Raw genomic sequence first — 22,778 nt, 5'->3', positions numbered from 1 at the left:
TGGTCACATGTATTCATATTTTCGGAATTTATGTCGTAATATAGTAGCCTCATGTACTTCTTGATGTTGTCATCAGTATGATTAATAGCTCTAAATTATCCATGTATTGTAGTATTGTACTTGAAATAGTACATTGCTTCGTACAACCGTACATGAAAGAGACTTTTGTTTTAGAGATAAGAAAATTTTGTTTAATAGAAAAACTATGATGCCATGATATACTATAAGTTTTTTAATTGTGAATGTATGGATAAAGGTCTAATAACTTAAAGGGTCTAATTTCCATTGGCTTTGACCTTGATCATTTGCATTAGGTGAAAATAAAATGACATGGCCCAAATGCAGGAAATACAACTAATTAGATAAATAATGTTTAAATTGGTTTATTTAAAGTGTTGTGGACATGTAAATAAATCACACATCCTAGAGACCTAGAGTTGTAATTTATCCCGCAAATATATATGAACTCGTAGTAATCAACCTCTATGGATATACGACAAATATAACTCTACACTATATGATCAAGACTCGAGAGTTAAGGCTTATTTTGCATATTCACCTTATTTTACCCATTTTAAGTCTGATAGGGTTAGATGTATTCATTTAAATTTAAAATAAGATAAGTATAGAAATAATGGGTTTTGATATGGGTTGTCCAAGTTCAAATTACAACTAAAATAAGCTTCACAAAATCAGATTAGTAAAAATCATGTGAATAGAACACACCCATATGGCCATATACGTAGTATATACATTGAGAACACATTTAATTTGAACCAAAGCTGAAATAATGAAGGTTTATCATTTGCATTGTAGAGAGCTAATTGTCTAGTTAAAGTAGGGGGGGTGATAAGTGTGCTTCATACTCATCATTAGTATTGCAATTACGAGTAGTTTAAAGCATTTTAAATGCATTTCAGATCATATTTTCATATTTTTGTAACCCCACTATTTACGTATTCTTTCTACAAATACAACAACGAACTTTATCACCTAAAACTCTGTCTAAAGCAGTGAACTATTAAGAAAAAGAGGGCTTAGCCCTTGAATAATTGTATACTTCTACATGTAGAAGGTCAATTCCTAGTATATTGACATAATGAACTCATATACAATACGACATTATCACCCCTTTTAATTTGGTTATAATGTCCCCCACTAACTATTACAAGTGTAAATTACTAACATGCTTAAGAAAGCCAACTGATATACTGGGTGTTACATACATATAAATAGCGAGCTATCTTGATATAGTTCTAATACATTTAGCTAACAATCTCAATCTTTTTTCACCTAGAACAAGTGTACCTGAAAATGGCTACTAAAATTATACCACAAATTCTTGCTTCCTTCCTCATCCTTTTTCTCACTACTCCCACTGCTATTGCTCAGCATAACCACGACCATGACCATGGTACGCCCCCTGCTCCAGTTGTTCCAGTGGTCGTGAACGACATATTTGACACGGATGCTGAACGAGTTGTACTAGGAAGGAAATACTACATCCTCCCCGTTGTCCAACGTCGAGGGGGTGGCATAACAACAGCTCCTAAGACCACTGATAACGAATGTCCCCTATACGTTGCTCAGGAGACACACACAACAGCTCTTGGCATCCCTGTCAAGTTCTTCCCACCGAGTTCCGCCTCCCAAAATATTACATTCTCCATGGACATGAACATAATTTTCACTTCTACCAATAATTGCAATCAATCCCCTGTATGGACTTTGAAGCTTGATGAGGCTACTGGAACACGGTTCGTGGCTCCCGGAGGTGTTGCAGCCTATCCTGGTCGTAACACAATCAATAATTGGTTTAGGATTGAGAGGTTTTTCCCAAGGTTTCATTTTGATTATAAGCTTGTCTATTGTCCTAGTGTATGTCAAAAGGCTGAGGTCAGTTGCGGAGATTTGGGCATATACATTCAGGAAGATGGAACTTGGCGGTTAGGTGTTGGTGCACCACCACTTAGAATTAAGTTCAAGAAAGCTTAATTATAAGTATTTTTTCCAAATCTGATTTTTTTTTCCCCCATTGTTTTTGAGTGTGAGATGTTTTTCTTTAAGAAAAACTTTTTGATCAATTAATTTGTACTATTTCATTTCTTCATTTTGGAGTGTATTGTCTTTTGAATTTGAGTTTAATATCATTACTAATATTTTGTCGTGTTTTAATAATTCTCTACTCCCCTTTTTTTTTCTGAAATTAATTCCCCCATACTATATTTCGGAATGTATATACCTATCTACATTACTCAAAAAGAGATGCCATCAAAAAGCCTTGAAGATGATGTTTCAATAGAGTTTAACTGCTTCATCAGGTAAAAAAAAAAAAAAAAAAAAAAAAAAAAAAAAAAAAAAAAAAAAAAAACTCAGTTACAAGCTAAAACAGGATTCAGAAGAAAGAAAGATGAGGCAAGATTTTCATGATAAATTAGGCTTATTACCAATAAGTTCAAATACAGACCAATATGTTGAGATAAGAAAAATAGAAAATATTGTATCAGATAATATCTATTGGTTATTTAGTTCAAATAAGCTCAGGTTACTTGCCTTCAAACTTCATTTATCCTATAGAGACCAAGAAAAATTTAAGCAGAACTGTGAGTACCCAAAAACAATAGCTCAATCAGCATAAGGCCATAAGCTGCATTCGATTTGCTCATTTGCAAACGACAACACAATAAGATGCACAATCCAGAGGCTTTTCCTTATAAAAGTAATTCACATATTTAAGTTGATGTTACAATATTAAGGTTGGTTCTAACTAGAGCCCTTTCCTTTTCTTTTCAAACCCTATCACTCCCCTTACCTCTTCTTTTTCCCAGTGTAATAGTAGCCCAGTTTCATACCTGTGTTATGTGAATCACATAGCGCTACAGACAAGCAAAACTAAACACAGACATGAAGCAAGTTGGTAACGTACTTTCTTTCATATTTCCTGCTGCTCTTCTGCAATCATGTAAGTCAGGCAATCTGATTTTCCATAAACTATGTGTGTAATCAAACAGCTAAAATCTCATCTACACTGGTGATTTCCTCAAACTGGACTTTGGGCTCCAAGTCAATGAACTGGTTAGATTTGCTAGCTAAATGTGAGATGCTAACCCTGCCTTCACGCTTTATATAATCAGCAACAGCTTTCATTTCTTCAAGTGAGATATATATGTACTTTCCTCTATCGTCCATGACTCCTGAAAGTCTTCCTGCAATTTTAGACCAAAACAACAAAGCACCAATCTTTTCATGAAGAAAATTGCACCATGATTCCATAACTAGTATTGCAAATTTCTATGATCCAGATAATTCAGAATTATCACATATTTTGCCTGAAGGGTTGAACTAACATGCAGCATAGTACTCCCAAGAAATTGCAAGCATCATCTCAATCAAGAAAATAATCAGTGGTCAATACTCCAATATTATATTAACAAACAAAACTATAGTAAAGCCTAACATAAAGCTCAAAGGAGAGCACTAGCAGCATAGATGGGGGGCAGGGGACCAAAGATCATACATGATTAAAAGCTACAAAATGGCTCGTATGAAGTACAGGATGATTCAGCCTCCATTCTAATATGCTATAAATCAAATCCCAAAGAAAATCCATAAATAAAGTGGAAATAAAAGAAGACATTGATTATAATACATACCCATATTCTCTAGAGCTGTGATACGATTAATACACTCCTGTATTGAACACAAGTCAGCCCATTAGCAGACTAAACATTAGGTACCAATAGATACAAACAAATCGAAAACTAGATAACAGATGGCTATACCCTAGTAAAACAAGGAATGCATGTATGAAAGATGCAGTATATAAAAACTATATTACTTTTGACTCTTCATTTCACCTCAACAACCAGTATCAAATTCTTAAAACTCCGGCATGGATAAGGACACTTGATACTTCATTTTGGAGGAAAGGAGGAATTTTTCATCAAAAAGCAGACTCTGACACTAGAACCCAAATCCAAGTAATATATATAGAGAATCAGATTATTACAAAAGGTTTAACTTTTTTTTTTTGAGGAAATTACAAAAGGTTTAACTTATGTTCAAACAATACTTGACTGTTCTATCAACTCTATGCTCGTAACTGAATGAGTATGAAACTATTTATGATTTTGTCATTTCAGTTAAGTAGCTATGTTCTATTTTTGTTACTCTCTTTCTTTCATATGCCTAGAAGTGGAGAGTTGATTGACATACCTGAGTCCTCAACCTAAACTCTGCAGCCAGGTCTTCCAGGGGTACACACTTTTGCTTCTGTAAAGATGAGCATAATATTAATAATGCTACAAAATAAAAGGATAAATACATGCATAAAGCTGTAAATAATAGATTGCATTCTTACAGCACATGTTTTAAGATAATTTAAAAAACCAATTTACAATCATTTGTGTAGCAACAAACAGAGTAACAGACCATGACAGCATGACTTCAAATGTTGCAAAAGTGAGAAAACAGACAAAGGACACACAGATAAGGCTTAAATATGTACCAATTCAGAAATAAGTTTCAGAGAGATGGATCTTCAACATGCAATTAACCAGTCAAAATTCATTTAGGAACTCAGACCTACAACACCTACCTTTATGTATTCCACAAAGTCAGAAAGTAAATCCTGATTCTCTTGCGCCTCATTTTCTGTTGTGCCTTCAGCATCAATTGAGAATGCCCCTTTCCACTTTTCAAACTCTAATGCAGCGGCAGCTTCTTCCTTAGCTTGCCGAGCCTTAGCTTCCTCTTCCTAAAACATGTGGAGTCACATTATTCAACAAGTGACCAATTCAGAAACAATCCAAATTGTTCGAGCAAAGCAAAGCGTACCATTCGTCGCTCTTCTGCTTCACGTTCCTCATCTTTCCTTCTTCGCGATTCTGCATAACGATCTTGCTTGGCTAACCTCGAGTCACGTGAAGCTTGTTCAGCCTTCATGAAAGATCACAGTAAGAAACAATGAAAAAAGCAGAAATAAATGTATAGCTGTATAAGTAACTTTGATAGATAGCTGTACAAAACCATATTATCAACAAATGCTAAAGTAATACTTGTGCCTAGCAAATAGAAATCAAGGAAAATTATCATAACCCTTAAATTTCTCCTTTTTTTTAGTTGATAAGAAAACATCACATTTCAGCTATATAGAGAAACAGACAATGATTGTAGTTCATATGAAAGATAAGTGATTGTTTAGGTAGCTAAGGTAAGACGTAAGAGTACAATAGAAAGGATGTTAGAATAAGAAAATGATTCTTAGGACATTAAATATACATACATGGTACATGAGAGAGTAACATTGATTTCACCTGTCTTTGTGCTTCACGTTCTTGTCGTTTCTTATCTTTTTTCCTTCCTCCCCTAGCATCATTCTCAACCTCAGCATCTTCATCATCACTTTCATCGCCTAATTCTGCATATACATCATATATGAGCCACAGCATTGGCCATCACAAGTACTTCACAGTCGTCTCTAACAAATTACAGAAACTTTTATTGCACCATATGGAAACTTTACATACATCTAAACAGACTATTTCCTATAAAATATAGGACATAACAATTAGGAACAACATACAAAGTAAAACCATATCACATAAACCTTGATCAGAAGAAAACCAACCTTCAACAGCTGCTGCTGCTGCAGCTGCAGATGTACTAGCCCTGGCTGCTGGCCTACGACGCATACGACGAGCCCCGGTAGCACGAACCACATTTTCCCTTTGAGGAACCTGAAACATTTGCAATCCACCTTCTTATTTTCACAAACATTTTCCCCCCTTTCTCCAAAACCCTCAACTAATTTTAGAATGGCAATTACTTTTACACAACACAATCACTCCCAATCACATAAAAATCAACTTAACATAGGGTAACTTCCATGTTTTTTCGGGCGACTAAACATTTTGTATACAATACACCCGTTGTATATAAGACCGACTAATTGCATTTAACCTGAGTGATTGAATAACCTGATTACCTGAGGCTCTTCTTCATGCCTATCGGCAGCTTTGGAATCCTGACGACGTTTCCATATAAACAACGGAACTAAAGCAAATATAAGTAGCATCGAAAGCACAGCAACCAAAATATCATCCATCTTTCAATTCTACAAACTGCCCAACAAAAATTACAATCACCCCATCAATAATTATTCATTATTTAGCTCAAAAAATGCAAAATTTCGCAAATTCATTACATTATGTAAAAGGGTTTGTGATTTAACATCTTTTTTTCGAGATTTAAGTCATCAATTGTTGAATTGTTCAGATAAATAGGGGAATTGAATGTTTCGACAAAGTTAGGTATTGAAATAATGATGGAAATTGAGAATTAAGCGAAAATTGAATTGGAATTACCTGGAATTAGATTGAGAACTGGGGAAATTGAGTGATCGAATTACAAATTTGAGAGTCAAAGCCGTTTTCTTCTCTCTTTCTTCAAAGTGTCGAGTTATTTGCTTGAGCAGTAGATATCAGACGGTTGAGGTCCGTGGAAAGGCATCAAGCAACACGAATACACGATGTTGGGAACGATTGTCCTATGTTGCATAAGTGCAAAGTTGATCCAAATTCCAAACCGATTTGCCCAAACCAAAACTAAAAAAGAATCTTGATCCGATCCGAAATCCGCTATATCGACTTGATAGCCAAAGTGACCCGAACTAATCCTCATTTGATGCTAACAAAATTACTCTTTATAGTTTTCCATTGGCTTTTGGCTTAATAAAAAAAACTAAAAGTTGGATTTTAAGCCAAAATGATAAGCTACTTAGAATAGCTTTTAGCTTACGTTGATAGTACTCCGTAATATTCAACAATTGGTTTTACAAATATACTTTTCAATTAATAAAAGTCAACCAATTGATGTAAATTGCTGGTCAAACTAACAAATCAAATAAATTAATCAATTGTCAAACAAGGCCTTAGATCATACGATATTGAAGTATGAGGCAAAGTAATAGTTGTAATACTATATAATCAAAATAATTCAAACATTAATACTTTTGTAGCAAAAAACATAGAATCAAAATAATTCAAACACAAATACTTCTGTAACAAAAAAAGTGAAAAACATAGGTTAACCACTTAACCATGAACATATCTAGAGTTAGGCCCCGTTCTTTAGAGCTGCTTTGCTCTGCTCTTCTCTGCTGAAATTTGCTCTGATCTGCTTCATTCTGCTCTGCCCTGCCCAGCTTTGCTTAAAAATAATACTTAGAAATAGCTGCTTCAATCTGTTCTGCCCTGCCCAGAAGCTCAAAAGAACAAGGCCTTAGTCCTCTTTAATCTTCGTGCAATGAGAAGTTGGATGTTAAGCTTTGGGACTCTTTGCTATAAGTATGTGTTCATCATCTTCTATTGTGAATTTGTGAGTCAACACAAAAAAAAAACTACATATTAAGTTTAGATCAAGGTCAAGCTAATTAAGTTTGATCTAAGGTAAAGACTACACTTTCAATATGAGACTGGGAAGTGAAAAGTAGAGACTAATTGACTGAGCTCAGCTGAACTGAACTGAACTTATTAGAACTAAACTGAACTGGATATTTTCTAAGAGAAGGAAATTAGCCGTTGAACTGAACTGATTAGAGCTTAACTGAACTGAAAATAATCGTATAAGAACATAGTGGAAAGTGAAAAGGAATAAACGACCTCTAGTAAACAGCGATACAAGCTAGCTCTCATAGAAGTGGAGATACAATACATCATAACAAGAAGAAGTAGTCATTGAACAATACCTCTAGTAAATTAAATGGCGTCCACACAATACACTACAACAAACAAACATACACAGCATTTCACCCAAACTTATTCCATACTATGGAGTAATATTATATACTATTATCTTCACTCTTTATTTAGTTGTGACACTACTGTACGATCTAATAACAGACAACAACAAATCTACAAGACTACGATATAATTTATTCTAGGTGGAGATGAGAAAATGCATGTGTTCAACATCATGTATTGCCTTTTTTTTCATTCACAACCCCTCATCATAAGTAACACCAGCTTCATCCAACCACTCTTGTCCTTGAATAAACACCCCTACAGTAAAATTCCTTGCCTCCTTTGGGTCAGTTATAACATTATAACCAGTCCAATTAACTCTCTTACTTGTATCAGCACCCGGACCATAGTTCATGTACTCGGCATAATACAATGTGTCCAACGCAAAATCTCCGTCCCACTCAAACCAACCCCTAGGATCAATATGATCACTAATGTTCGATTGCATAACAACAGTCCTTGAGAAATTCTTCCAAGGTCGACCCAAGAAGGTTGGGAACTTGGCTTTGACCGGTGCTAGGTTCGGGCTAGGTAATATGTCACAATATTGAATCGATGTGCCCGTGTTTTGGAATGGGTCAGTTCTTCCTTGGGCAGTGACCATGTTTTTTTGGGATGCCATAGGTAGTCGTGCGACTAGCTCACAATTTTGTAGCACAACAGCCGCGTTACCAAATATGAAGTCTACCGTGCCTGAAATATAAGAGTACGTGTAGAATTGTCTAAGGGAGTGTGCATAGAGCGTGTCTTGGTAGGCTTCGATTTTGCACCGGTTTATGACCGATTGATCGGCTCCTACTCGAAGGGCGACTGCTTGGTGCTTCTCTGGCCCTGCGGTGTTTCGGATGCATATGTCTTGGAGTATAAATCCATCACCAACGGCGGCTGCAATTGGGAATCATATAAGTGTGAGACAAATCAATTGGATTTTTACATGTGTTAGTAATTAATTATTCATTTCATCAATAATTCAATGAACAAACATAAGGTTGACAAAGTGGAAAATTAGCTCCAAATTATTAGTTACACCACAATTTGTTCACATATGAGTCATTATGTTGCTTGTATTCTTGTAAGGGGCTGTAACGCTATAAATATCTTAATTTTGCGGAGTATAAATCATGTAAATATGTGATCATAACAAATTATATCGAAACTTTATAATGTTTTCATATAGTTTAAGGTTGGCAAGTCTTCATCGTAATTAAAAGATGTCTAAGAGCAATCAAAGTCAATAAAGACATTAGTGATAGGATGAGGAGACAACCATTTGAAAATATGGTAAAGGCTAATAATTATAAGGGATAAGGAAATGTGAGGAAATACTCATTCCATTATTGTACGGAGTATCAACAAAGTAAGATATTTTAATTAATTTTTTAATTAAGGTCTAAATTTAATCATATAGAGCCTATAATCGGTTTATTTTCTCGTACACATTGCCTTTTTTTTTTAAAATTTTTTTTTTTAAAATTTTTTTTTTTTGGTTTTGGTTGGAGCAAAATGTATGTATTCATAGTTTAATAATGTATTATGCATCCTTTTATTTCAACAAAGTGGATGCCCCTTTATTTTGTTAAATTACAATCAAATACCCTTTCTACCCCTACCACCTATCCCAAGCATGCTATAGCATGATTAGCATCTAAGCCTCACGATAATGAGAATAATTACCCTACGATTAAAGAAAATAAAGTAGTTATATCCTATACTCTCTTTCAAAAGTAGATCAAACATGGGGTGCTTGGAATAATATAAAATGCCTACAATGGACACCATGTCATATTGTCATGATAAAAAGTGGTAGTTTATCAAATTAAAGTATGAAAAAAGCATCAAATATGAGTATTTATTTCTCTGAAATTCGTGAAAGTGTAAAGCCCACTTAAAAATCTAATATTATCAATTATGCATGTTTCAAGGTCAATTAATCTATTATCTCTTGTATTGTATAGGCATACATTGCATTGAGCAAACTAATACTTTCCTTGTAATGCTTAATACATGAGAAAAATTATTAAACCCCAATCAATTAAGTCCACAAGAAAATTACACAAACATAAATTTGACACATTTAATAAACTTTTTAGGTGTTTGTGACATTATCTTGATTATTAGAGAAACCTGACGCCATATATAATAACTGACATATCTATCCTTATACCCAAATAATAAAATCGATCAACTTTAGAATTGAACAACTGACTTAAGTGATAATATAAAACAAAGTCCAAAATAGTTGAAATATAATTGAAGTAAAAGTGGTATTGATCTTACCCAAAGTAGCTGATTTAAAAGTGGTATTGCCATCAACAACATTAAGACTCCCACTAATGACAGTCAAGTTCATGCCATCCCCAACAATCATAACATTCTTCTTCTTCTTCCCAACTTCAACAATCTCTTCATACACCCCTTCCTTCACATATATCACGTACCGCTTCTTCCCTTTATCCGGAGCACTCGCCACCGCCTCTGCCACCGTCGTAAAGTTCCCACTCCCATCTTTGGCCACCACCACATTCGCCTTGATTTCGCTCCCCGAAACTCTAAGGAGCTTACTATCACCCCTCCTAACCCAAGATGGGTACACTCTCCTAGTACCACTTCCTAGTAGAATCTCCTTGCCACCATAAAAATTACTTGCATCTCCTAAAACATTAGCTTGAATTGCCAATATTATCCTTGAACTTGAAATTAATTTCTCAATTATAAACTTTAGCTCTAATAAATGTGAATAATCTTGGAGTTGGTCCAAGCATGTAACATAATTAGTTAACACGGCACTTAACCATGTATTAACATCATTAGTATTAGTTTTTCTTAATTTGTTAGAATTAACCAATACTTCGATAGAATTAGTAACTCGATCATGTGACAAGTCCATAAGCTCTAAGCAATCTTGTACAACTTGACCACCCGTTACAACATTATTGATACCTCTAGTAGTACCAATAGCCTTGTTAATATGCGATACGTGTGCTAGTAACACGTCCACCAGCACGTCCGTTCTGGTGGATGATAACGTCCATTGCGACGATTTGTTGGAGGTTGCCTCAATGATCAATTCTAGACAATAGTCGCGGTCATGGGATTTATCGCAAATCGACGAGTGGTTATTAGTAAATGAGATTGTAAGGAAACAAAGGTATAATGAGATAAAGGTAATTGAGAGGAAGATGAAGAATTTTATGTGGCTTCTTTTTTGGGTGGTTTTGGGATGGTTGATAAGAGATTGGTAGTGATTTGAAGTGCCCATTCTTTGGTGGAATATTTTGGTTTGATTGTAATTGGGGTTGATGTTGTGGTTTAAATAGACACAATGGAATTTTTTTTTTAGCCTAGGTGGGTTTAAAATGTCGTTACTTTTGGAATTTGTGGGAAAAAAAATTCTAAAGCTAAAGCGTTGGAGGGTAGGTGGTAACTAATAATGTTTTTTTTTTAATTCTAAGAGGTGATAACTTGATAAGTAAGGATGACTATGGATTTGTGGGATACATTAAGGGCTTGTTCACATTTAGTGAACTAAGCTGAACTGAACTGAACTGAACTGATTGGAGCTGAACTGAACTGAACTAAACTGAATTGAGCTGAAATGAATATTTTATGAGAGAGGGAAATTAAGAGCTGAACTGAACTGAACTGATTGGAACTGAACTGAACTGATTAAACTGAAATAAACTGAAATTAAGTAAATATGAACAGGCCCTAAAAGGGGTTCGTTCCTAAGAAAGTTTATGTGCCACGTAAACCCCTTTATTACGCTATATCATCTACTCAATTTTCATATGTTTCACCTTGCATGTCATCCATTATATTATTAAAAAAAGTTCTCCACAACATTTGAACAAGCAACCTCACATTTTAGAGTTTAGCATCTTACCACTAAACTATGTGATATTTTATGTTACTTTTTGATACAAAATATCAATATGAATAATAAATTTAATCAACAAGAAAAAATGTAATGACCCGAGCCCCGAGGCATCGCATGAGCCCAAATACTAGTTAAAGATGCACTCAGCTGGTTCGGCCCAAGGCATAACATGGCCCATCACAAAAAAAGAATAGCACATCAAAGGTATTGTGTGGACAATGCCCTAAACATTATTGTAACTTTGTAAGCATCGAGTCATGGATCGGGTCTACCCTACCTTTTTTTAGGATAAACAATTAAGCATGATAAGGCTCGGTCCTTCTGTCACAAGACATCATGGAATGTGGGCTTGGACCGTGCATGGGCCGACCTTTATAATAAATTGACTCGAATCTAGATAACCCCAAAGCACATGGCTCGGCACAAGGGTCAGTTTTGCAAGACTTACGACCATCATTACTCAAAGTTTATAATTTTATTCTTGCTAAAGAACGGCCCGAGACGTTAGATAAGCATTTAAAATATCATTTAAAATGGTATTAGTTAAGGAATGCATGCCAAAGTCACATGTCAATCGGTGTAATTAACGTTCATTTTAATTCAATATTTCTACTTTTAGTTATCCTACTAGCTTAGATCTCGTGCCACGCACGGTCCTGACAAAATTTTTATATGGATTGCAACTTTCTGTTAGTTTTTTTTTTTTTTTTTTTTTTACTGAAATTATACAGAAAAATTTTCCTTATCACTAGTGATTTTTTTTTTTTAAAGAAACTACATAACATGTATGTAAATTATAATATCTTTGATAAAATAGTTAAAATTACATATTGCATTATATTTACAAAAAGAAATGCACTGTTAATTATACAATCTCATGTATTTATTTCGTATCGGAAGTTTTGATGGGTTTGTTATTAAAAACAACATATGCATATTAGATGGAAAAGAATTTTTTTTTAAATAATATATATATATATATATATATATATATATATATATATATATATATATATATATATATATATATATATATATATATATATATATATCATTTCCAACCGGATGATCCATTAATCCAACTGGCCGAAGATTATAAATAGATCAACTTTTTTGATTTTCATTGGCGATTAGGAATCGATGGACTTTCGATAGGACCTGTTTTACTAACAGGATTCATTACGACTTTAGCTACTCTAGCCGCTTGGCCAGTTACTCGAGATTCTCGATTATTCCATTTCTTGATGTTAGCAATGTACAGTGGTCAAATAGGATTATTTTCGTCCCGAGATCTTTTACTTTTTTTCATAATGTGGGAATTAGAATTAATTCTTGTTTATCTACTTTTATCCATGTGGGGGGAAAGAAACTCCGCTACTATATATATATATATATATATATATATATATATATATATATATATATATATATATATCATATTATTCTTAATTTTTTAAATACAAAATAAATTGATGAAACATTTCTGCACCAAATTTTGACACATCATTGCTAATTATTTTGACTTTAAATTGTTGGAATATACATTTTTTATCTTTCCTCTTCTCCTCCCCTTTTCTCTCTTCTCTTTCCTTGTCTGATTTCTTTGTCACGAGCGTGGAGTTGGGGTGTTGATATGGTCTTCTTTATCGTCGGTGTGGAAGTGCAGTGTTCTCTATGGTTATTTTAGTCAAATTCGACCATGAAAACTCTAGATTTAGAGTTTTCATGGTCGAATTTGGCCATATTAAACCAATTTGAGGTGACATTCAAAGCAAAATTCGATTTTAAAAGGTATGTTTTCTAGTTTTTAATTTTTTTTAATTGTTTTGTTAATTTTTGGATTGAAGTTATGGTTATGGGCGGTCATGGTGGGTGGTTTTAGGTGGGTATAGTTGGTTGGAATATGTCTGGTTAGGGTGGTAGATCTGGGTTTTGTTTGGGTGGGTTTAGGGTTGTAGATCTGGGTTTTGTTTGGGAGGGTTTAGGTGATAGATATGGGTTAGTTGGGTGGTTAGTTTAAGGTGGGTGGGTTCGGATTAGATGGGTTTAGGTGATAGATCTGGGTTAGTTGGATGATTTTAGGTGGGTTAAGGTTATGTTGGTTAAGGTGGTCGGTCTGGTGGGTGGGTTCGGGTTAGGGTGGTAGGTGGGTAAGGCGGTGGAACTGGTGGGTTAAGGTGGTGCGTCTGGGGGGTTAAGGTGGGTTAGGCGTGGTGGCGGTGGGGGCTAGCAGCGGTGGTGCATGGTTTTTTTTTTTATTTTCTTCCTTGGAGTTTCGACGGATTACAGTCCGTCGAAAATTTTCGACGGACTTTTTCAGGCCAAAAAACCACTCCTGACGGACTGATTTCTGTCGGAATTTCTGTTGAAAAAGTGGTTCCGACGGAATTTCCGCCGGAAAAGGTCATTTTTCCTACAAACTGTTTTCCGACAACCAGTTCCGACGGAAATTCCGCCAATAACGGGTTTTCCGACGGATTTTTTCCGTCATAATTTGGTTGTTTTCTAGTAGTATTAGATATTATGACCATTTTACAAAATATTATATGCTTTATTTGAATAAAACAAATGCATTCAAAATCTTTACAAACTTTTTCCATGAAAATAGTATTCCTGAGTCCATAAGTTTCTCTAGTAAGGTTTTCAAAGAATGCTTAGGTAAATTGAAACAGAGGACAAAGTTTTAGAATGTGTTAGTTGGTTTGCATAAATGAACATGAGTTTGGGATAATCTATTTATAAGCATCCAAGTCTCTCTATTGCTAAAATCTTTCTATTCTAGAAACTTTCTAACATCCTCTAATGGAGAGTTCTACACACTTATTCTTCCTTTTTTAATTGCACCACTTTTCTTTTTGGAAAGTTGCATATTAATTGCACCATTGTCTTGTATGTCCCCCCCCCCCCCCCCCAAAAAAAAAAAAAACTTTTTAGTTGTTTTTGACAAACAAAATTGGTTCATTGGTTTGGTTGAGTATTCACATTTTAAATATTCACTCCGCCCACGATTATCTGCACCAAATGTCCTTTTTGCGGACTCCTAGGCAAAACTTTTTGTGTAGTTTAATTAAGTTTAGGTAAGTTTACTTAAGTTGTAAAAAGGAGGGAAATAGGAGAGAGAAAGTGGTCTCATATGTTTAAGTTTGTTAATGGGTTAAAGTGAGTGGAAAATAGGAGAGAGAAAGTGGTCCCATATGTTTAAGTTTGGTAAGATGGTCTTTTTACACTTTAAAATTTACTAAAGAGGAAAGATAAAAAATTGTTGCACATAACAGAGAGCACCCTTTTATGGAAAATATTGCAGATTTTTGTGGGCGGAAGGAGTATCTTGAAATGATAAGCTGCTCGAAGTGAAATTCACATTATATTTGGAATTTCACGTTATAAATTCACACACAACTTCACTTTTTAGTTGTTTTCACGCACAACCAAACCATCTTTGTAAGTAGATTGAGAATTTAAGATTAAATATCTTGAAATTCACATTTTAATTCTTTTTGTGCTTCATGCAAAGACATATACATATAGAACCTTAGCAAGGACCTTACCCATGCCCAACACTTAATACTCCTTATAAGTGGTGAGATGGACGAGATTTGAACCTGCGATTATTTTTTGTAGCATTGACTCTTGTATCATATTAAAAGATCAAATCAACCAAAAATTCAAGCTGATGGTTAAACCACGTAATTGGATTCACACTCTATCATCAACTAACATTGATATGTAAAACACATAACTTCAACACCCAATCAACCCATCACATATACGTATATCACTTAACTCCCTCTTTTCAACCATTTCTCTTCGCCTTCACTTTCCACCTATTTCTTAAACTCACTCGAAAACTCGAAACCCGCCATGTAAGGTGACCCCAAGAACACCTATTAGGCTAATACCCTAGAAGTGTACCTTATCAATATACAACACACAAACATATATGGATCAAGAATTGATCTTTATGACACCCAAAAAAACTTGACCCAAACCTTAATATGTTGGGCTTAAATCAAAGGGCTCAACATTTTTTTTTTCTCTCTCAATCCATCGCATTCAAGAGAGTCGTGCAAAAACCGACCTAACCCCCCATAAACACTACTCCATATCATCTCATCATCGAATCACATTTCCATAAACATTGTCGGTTTTTAAAATCCCCAATTTCTCTCTCCTTTAACCTTGCTCAGACTTATCCGATCTAGGGTTCATACTTCTTGTTCCCTCTTTTATCGGATCAGGTACTCTTTCTCTCTCTCCTCAGATCTTTTTTTCTTTCTTTAGCTTCGACTCTTTTATTTTTAGTTTTTGTTTTCCTCAAGATTCTTTTTTGTTTTGTTTTCATTTCTCCCCGTTGATTTTGATTCTGTGTCAAGGTATTTTCTTGATTTTTTTGGTTTTTTAATTTGAGATTTGATTGTTTTTTCTGGGTTTCGATTGATTGTTTATCGCTGTTTTATTTGGTATGTTGTATTTTTTTAATTGTAGAATTGTTCACGTGTTTTTGACTTTTTAGTTTGAAAGATTAGGGTTTTTAATCATGGATGTCATTTCTTTTAATGTTTATCTTGTATGATTGATTGTCTGTTGGTAGATCTTGTTCTTTATGTTGTAGATTGAATGAAATTTTTATTTTTTGATTGTAATTTTCAAATTTATCTGTTAAATCATGGTTTATGGGTTAAAATTAGCTTTTACGATGGCATAGAAGCTATTTGGCAATTAGATTTGCCCCATTTGTTGATTCATATTCATTTGTGGCGAATTGGTTGGAAAGTATGTTCTTTGCACAAAATTTGTTAATCATCTTTTGATGTTTTCATACCTGTATGTTTGTAATTATGAATGTTTAGCTGTTTTCATTATATGTGGTTATGGTAGATGGGAAGAGCCGAAGAGGGGTAAGAAACTGGGTGGGGGTGTGGGATAGTTTTAATTTGCCCAAGGCCGAGCGCTTCCCTCTTTAGTGAGGGGTGGCGTGGTATTCCACGAGAGAGGTTTTAATTCGTGGCGCACCTGGTGCGATGGGCATACAGTAAATATTAATGGACTCCTTGGCCGCTTGACTGTTTTAGTTTCTGCAGTATGAGTGAGGGGATTATCCTACATGTGACTTTTGTCGGTTTTTCTTGGGTTTGTTTGGTGCATTGACCATACTTTTTTATCTAGAATTGCTGGTGGCTGTGGACAGCCTTGTGGTTGGCCTTTGTGCTGACAAAAATAGGGATCCAGATGTTCGGAGGAAGGCTGAACTGATTGTAGCTGTTCTATACTTGCAATTTTTGTGTTTGGGGGCCTTTAGTGTGTGTATTCCGAGTGAATCATGGACTCAGAGTTGGTTACAGGATTGAAACTTTTTTATTGTTTGCCATTTTGTTGCAGTAGTTTTGTGGTACGAGTAAGATCAAGTTTCTTCTCTTAATTGCCTGAATTTATTACTCTATATTTTAACTTGAGATCGTTCAATGGTGCTATGTCATTAAGGTTTTAATGATGCAGTAGTTTTGTGGTGGGAATAGGGACTTTGCACTACCTTAGATATTTTAAGAAGTTTCAAGACTTAAATTTATTGGTAATATTTAAGAAGTGTTATAATAACCCAACAAACTTGTTTTATAACAATAAAATGAACTTGTTTCATTTTTATGTGGTGTTAAATGAGCAATGTGTAGATGTTGCATCAATCGTGTTTCTCTTAGAAAAGACATGGGTTAATTTCTAAGAATAGTAAGTTTTAGTTGTTGTAAATCATATTGAAACATTCAGTAAAGTAATTTGTGTGTGTGTGTGTGTGTGTGTGTGTAAAGATGTGGTCTTTTCAGAGCTGATGCTATTATATATTTTCTCTGATGGAGCATTTTATTCTATCTATTTTCTTCTGTGTTGCAATTTGTGTAAATTTTCCTGAGTTTAATTATATGGATCTGTTCTGAACTAAAGGTATCACATTTGGGCTTTCTTGATTAATTTTTCCTTGTGTTCTCTGGATTGCAGGTCTGAGCATTTTATATCCACATCAACTCTCCGGTCCGCAGATCCTTAATCACAAGCCTAGTTTTCATGTCTGATATCGACGTTCAGATTCCTGCTGCTTTTGGTAAGTTCTCTAATTAATTTTGATATTGGTCTGATTAGGCGGAATATATTTTCAGGAGCATGCACTATCGATGTTCTGTATATGGCATATGCCACCGTTGCTGACTAATTTTGGTCTATGCTGGTCTTTAGATCCTTTTGCTGATGCAAATGCTGAGAACTCTGGTGCTGGGTCAAAAGATTATGTGCACATCCGTGTACAACAGAGGAATGGTAGAAAGAGCCTGACAACAGTGCAAGGATTGAAGAAAGATTTCAGCTACAACAAGATTCTCAAGGACCTTAAGAAGGAGTTTTGCTGTAATGGTACTGTGGTTCAGGACCCAGAACTAGGCCAGGTTATCCAACTGCAAGGTGATCAACGAAAGAATGTGTCTACCTTCCTTGTTCAGGTACAGTTGATTTTGCAATTATTATTTTTTTCACATCTTAGGGTTAAGTGATGGTATAGATTTCCTGACTTGGGCTCTTTTTACTTTTGTTTGTTTACAGGCTGGAATTGTGAAGAAGGAACACATCAAAATTCATGGTTTCTGAGTAACGGCGGTCTTAGATCTGTACTTGTTCTTGTGCCTGTTCTGTGTCACGGTTCTATGGTAGCGACATTGTGGAAACCATTATCTTAATAATTCTGGTGACTGGCGTATATGTGTGTAGTAGTGTGTTATAATAACTCTGGTTGTTAGGATATATTTGTGTGGCAGTGCTTCTGTTTCTGTGTCATGCAGAGCAGCACATGGAATATGAGACGGATGTTAATGTCTTTGACAATAATGGTCTATATTATGATATAATGATGAAAAGTTTGCTTAATTCTGGTATTTGTCTAATGTAAATATGTGTGCTCTACTGTTTTGCCCGTGTTTCCTGCTGTGTCTTGGTTCTCTTATTGTTTGGTGCTGTTGTCCAATTTCCTTCCACTCGAGCTTGAGGTGTTCTGCACCTCTGCTGTGCTCTCTTATTGTTTGCAATTTTACCAGTAATTTGTTTTTTGGGTGACGATTAGGCAACTCCTGCCCAACGCTGTGAGGAGTTCTCTTATTGTTTGCAATTTTTACCAATCCTTTTGTTTTTTCGACTTACTATGATAATTAAGCATGCATCACTTGAGTGGTTATTTTAAGGGCACCTAAGCCGGCTTCCCTTGTGTTAATTGGTACTGGCCTAGGCACCTGCCCGGCTTCTGTTGTCTTGATTGGAGGTGGTCCTGTTAGAAGGGTGTGGGTGTAGCAGAGGTGCAATTTGCTAAACACACAATAATGGTTATTGATTCACAATCTGACATGACATATTATGGCATGACTGACATGTGGGCTTGCCCCTTCCATTATTTTAAATACTCCGTACCATAGGCCAAGTATGATGGAGGTCCAGGTTGACAGCGATATTGTTATGGACAAATTTAAAATCTTGAGTGAAATTTAGCAAAATTCGTGCTCCTTTATTACTTTTTGATTCACAAGTTTTGTGATATTTGATGGAGTAAACTCAATAGAGTAGCAAATGGTTATTCTTGAAAAATAGTAAAATTCAACTGATGAAGATAATTCAAATATGGAACAAGAGTACCTATAAATAAGAACGAAATAAATAGGGGATGACAATTTGTTTTTTTTTTTTGTTTTTTTGTTTTTGGTGTAAATTTGAAACTGATTGATGATCTCTCAAATTTTTTAGTTCTTCCCGGCAAAATATTCTTTAGTTTTTTTCACTTTGACTTGTTTGTCTCATAAAAAGATTTCAAATGAAGCAATTTTTTTAGCAATTAGCGCAAGATAAAACAACTATTCTGTATACTTGAACATAAGAGGTACTCATACAATTTTTTTTTTATTTTTTTTTTATGAAAAGGTACAATTTTTTGTAAACATAATACTAACATCAATAAGGAAATGAATATACTTTGCTCTCATGGAAAAAAAACGCTCTCGAAATTGCTCCTTCGTCTCAGGAAAAAGATCTGATCAATCGTTCTTCAAAAAAACCAAAACGCAAGATCAATCATCTTATCTTCAATAACGAACCTATCAATGAGGATATCCAAAATTCTCTTCAATTCCCTCCTTTGCCAAATGGAGGAAATTTTGCTGAACAGATGAAGACTACATCTTTCAAGGATATGGTGAATACTGATGGACATTGGAATAAAGCTGTTTTGGAAATGAATGCTGAGGAGGAGGAGATTTCAGATGATGATGAACCTCCTGATGATGTTGTAGACGATCCAAAGTGTCCTGTAATTTTGCTATCAAAAGAAGAGAAACGCAGATTGAGACAACCATGGCAACATACCCTCATAATCAAAATGTTCGATAGCAAAATAGGATACATGTCCTTAATGAAGAGGCTAAAGAAGAAATGGGAACTTGCTGGGGGCTTAGTGCTGACTGATATTGGTCATGACTACTTTATTGCTAGGTTCTCTAATCTAGGGGACTATAACCATGTGTTAACTCAGGGTCCATGGATGTTAGATGATAATTATCTAACGATTCGAAAATGGAGGCCAAATTTCATTCCGGATGATGCTCCCATGAGATTTCTTACTGCGTGGGTAAGGATTCCACATCTATCCGGTCGAATATTTTGACAAGGAATTTCTTCACATGATTGGTGAAAAAGATTGGTAAAGTTGTGCGCATTGACAGCAATACAGCTTTAGCACAAAGGGGAAAATTCACTCGGCTTAGTGTGGAACTAGATTTGTCAAAACCTCTCCTATCAAAATTCTGGTTAAGAGGTAAGACATGGAGAATTCAATACGAAGGGCTCCGTATGATCTGTTTTGAGTGTGGAAAAATAGGACATCAAGGTGATGCTTGTCCTCTTCATAAGACATCTAACATGGAAGAGGATGCTGCATTAAGTCATGATCCTCTGATTCACAAAATTACCAGCCCAACTCCTACCCATGATAGGAGTGACTATGGGGATTGGATGCTGGTAAAGAAACCTCCTCCCCGGAAGCGTATAGTGAAACAGGACAAAGCTCCTCATAGCAATGGTGGGTTGGCTCAGAAGCCTACTACAGGCGGTGGTCAAGGTCCAGTGGTCAATGGTCAACAAGCCAAGTCAACAGGATCAAGATTCAAAATCTTGGAGAGTCAAGATTTGGAAATTCAGGATCCCTTAGCTGCAAACTCCGGAGTTTTAGTTGATAGTCAAAATTCTCGGGAAGGATTTGTGGAAACAATCAATTTGGGAGATCTTTCTCAGCAAGATAATTTGCTTCCCAAAAATAATTCTTTCAATTTGGGAAAAAATAATCAGAATCCCTTATCTTTTGGTCAATTCTTAGGCAATTCAAAAAAGTGGCAAGAAGTTAGGAAAATAAATCCTAACAAATCAAAATCTATCCTTAAAGATAACACTAATTTGATTCCATCTTTGACTCCTAATGTGACCAAAATAAGCGAACCAGCTGGCAAAGAAAACACCAAAATTACCTTCCAAAATACCATAGAAGCTACTCCAGAAGAAAACACCATAGACCTTATCAAGCAATCCCAAGAAACTCATGTCTCAAGCTCACTCAACCATGTCGACCTTGTTCCTGAGTCCTGTGACTTTGAAAATTCCCCCGGAGAAAATAATTTGTGCAACCTACCCAATGGAGGATCCGTATCTAGGAGTGGCAGACCCCCTGACTCACAAACTAGAGATGGAGATACATTTATGGTCGGCATCGAGGGAGATGAGGCCAGAGCTTATGGTGACTCTCAAGTTACCAAATGACATTAGGGATGCCCTGCGTCTCTTCTCTAATGCATACCAATCTAAATTCCCAAAAGCCCCTGACCTTATGAATAGCTCTCATAATCTTAAAGTTGATTCCTATCCCATCACGTGTATGGTTTAGAATGTGCAAGGGTCTGGTAGTCGTGAATTTATTTCGGTGCTAAAAGAATTAATCAGAGTCAATAAGCCTGTGGTTCTAGCTTTGGTCGAAACCCATATGGGAGGAGATCATGCTCAGCATATTGCCACGATTTTGGGTTATAATGGCCACACTCGTGTGGATGCGCAAGGTTTTAGCGGAGGTATTTGGGTTTACTGGAAACCTGAGTTGGTTACTGTCGATCCAATTGTGAGAAACTTCCAGTACATAACAGTGATGATTACAAAACAAGGGGAAACGCTCTGGTATTTTACAGCAATATATGCAAGTCTTGACCCGACAAAAAGACAAGACTTGTGGAGGGAGTTATCTGATTTTGCTCGCAATAATAATAAGGCTTGGCTTTTAGCAGGGGATTTTAACGAAACCCGGTTCGATTGGGAGAGGAGTTCATGTAGTGCAGATACTTCGAGAAGGAGTCGCCAATTCAATCACAGGGTACAAGAGAATCAGCTTATCGAAGTTGAGTTTTCAGGACCCTCCCATACTTGGGCCAGGGGTAACTTTGTCGAGACACGAAGGAGTGCCAGATTTGACAAGGCTCTCTATTCTTCTGAATGGGGTTTACAATTTGACAAAGCTCGTGTTAAACACTTACCAGCGCTGCAGTCTGATCACTGCCCTCTACTTGTTTCTCCGAATGGTTTCGCACCAATGGATGCTATGAACCGCCCCTTCCGCTTTCAAGCGGCTTGGCTCACTCACGAAAAGTTCTCCAATTTTATTGAAGAGAAGTGGGATACAGCAGCACCGCTTGTTCCTCTCCTCCATTCTTTGTCTCATGATCTCCAAGAATGGAATCAAAATGTCTTTCATAATATATTCCGTGAAAAGAGAACATTGATGGCTCGTATCAAGGGGGTACAAACCTCCTTATCTCGTGGAAAGAACTCAGGCTTGCTGAAACTGGAAGCAAAATTGCGCAAGGATCTTGACTTGGTTTTGCATCAGGAAGAGCTCCTTTGGTACCAAAAAGCTCGGGTTAATTGGCTGCAACATGGAGATCAAAACACAACTTTCTTTCATCTTAGCACAGTTGTCCGTAGATGGAGAAATAGGATTGTGGCAATCAAGGATGATGAGAATCAATGGGTTCATGACAAGGAAA

The 22,778-nt window shown here is 35.7% G+C and overlaps 3 protein-coding genes across 4 annotated transcripts; 2 read left to right on the top strand and 1 right to left on the bottom strand.

The window, feature by feature from the left end:
- Positions 1–1,314: 1,314 nt before the first annotated feature.
- Positions 1,315–1,995, top strand: LOC145604325 (kunitz trypsin inhibitor 5-like). Its single transcript, XM_081660244.1, has one exon. It carries the CDS (start codon positions 1,315–1,317, stop codon positions 1,993–1,995), a length of 681 nt encoding a protein of 226 aa, XP_081516370.1.
- Positions 1,996–2,689: 694 nt separating this feature from the next.
- LOC145603541 (DDRGK domain-containing protein 1-like) lies at positions 2,690–11,081 on the bottom strand. 2 transcript variants are annotated; one of them, XM_081659467.1, is made up of 10 exons: positions 10,080–10,212; positions 6,366–7,364; positions 5,987–6,122; positions 5,630–5,738; positions 5,316–5,419; positions 4,837–4,938; positions 4,598–4,756; positions 4,216–4,272; positions 3,654–3,690; positions 2,690–3,206 (listed from the first exon to the last, which is right to left on the bottom strand). In XM_081659467.1, exons 3-10 carry the CDS (start codon positions 6,104–6,106, stop codon positions 3,004–3,006), a joined length of 891 nt encoding a protein of 296 aa, XP_081515593.1. In that variant the 5' UTR covers positions 6,107–6,122; positions 6,366–7,364; positions 10,080–10,212; the 3' UTR covers positions 2,690–3,003. The 2 variants fall into 2 exon arrangements, with proteins under 2 accessions (XP_081515593.1, XP_081515592.1); XM_081659466.1 differs by lacking the exons at positions 2,690–3,206; positions 3,654–3,690; positions 4,216–4,272; ... (4 more) ...; positions 5,987–6,122; positions 6,366–7,364 and adding an exon at positions 7,731–8,687 and having other exon boundaries at positions 10,080–11,081.
- Positions 11,082–15,761: 4,680 nt separating this feature from the next.
- Positions 15,762–18,590, top strand: LOC145603542 (protein translation factor SUI1 homolog). The gene is made up of 4 exons (XM_081659468.1): positions 15,762–15,917; positions 17,671–17,773; positions 17,905–18,164; positions 18,265–18,590. The coding sequence occupies exons 2-4, from the start codon at positions 17,737–17,739 to the stop codon at positions 18,307–18,309; spliced, it is 342 nt and encodes a 113-aa protein (XP_081515594.1). The 5' UTR covers positions 15,762–15,917; positions 17,671–17,736; the 3' UTR covers positions 18,310–18,590.
- Positions 18,591–22,778: the final 4,188 nt, after the last annotated feature.

This window comes from Chenopodium album, chromosome 22 (genome assembly GCF_948465745.1).
Source record: "Chenopodium album chromosome 22, dcCheAlbu1.1, whole genome shotgun sequence".
Classification (NCBI taxonomy): Eukaryota; Viridiplantae; Streptophyta; class Magnoliopsida; order Caryophyllales; family Amaranthaceae; genus Chenopodium; species Chenopodium album.
This window is presented reverse-complemented; position numbering and strand designations above follow the sequence as displayed.

Bases quoted from the DNA above. Each gene is read 5' to 3' on its own strand.
- LOC145604325 (XM_081660244.1), top strand. From the start codon at position 1,315: ATGGCTACTAAAATTATACCACAAATTCTTGCTTCCTTCCTCATCCTT.
- LOC145603541 (XM_081659466.1), bottom strand. From the start codon at position 11,061: ATGGGCACTTCAAATCACTACCAATCTCTTATCAACCATCCCAAAACC. The intron at 8,688-10,079 runs GTAAGATCAATA...TCCCAATTGCAG, and splicing joins TTTTAAATCAGCTACTTTGG to CCGCCGTTGGTGATGGATTT.
- LOC145603542 (XM_081659468.1), top strand. From the start codon at position 17,737: ATGTCTGATATCGACGTTCAGATTCCTGCTGCTTTTG. The intron at 17,774-17,904 runs GTAAGTTCTCTA...GCTGGTCTTTAG, and splicing joins TCAGATTCCTGCTGCTTTTG to ATCCTTTTGCTGATGCAAAT. The intron at 18,165-18,264 runs GTACAGTTGATT...GTTTGTTTACAG, and splicing joins TGTCTACCTTCCTTGTTCAG to GCTGGAATTGTGAAGAAGGA.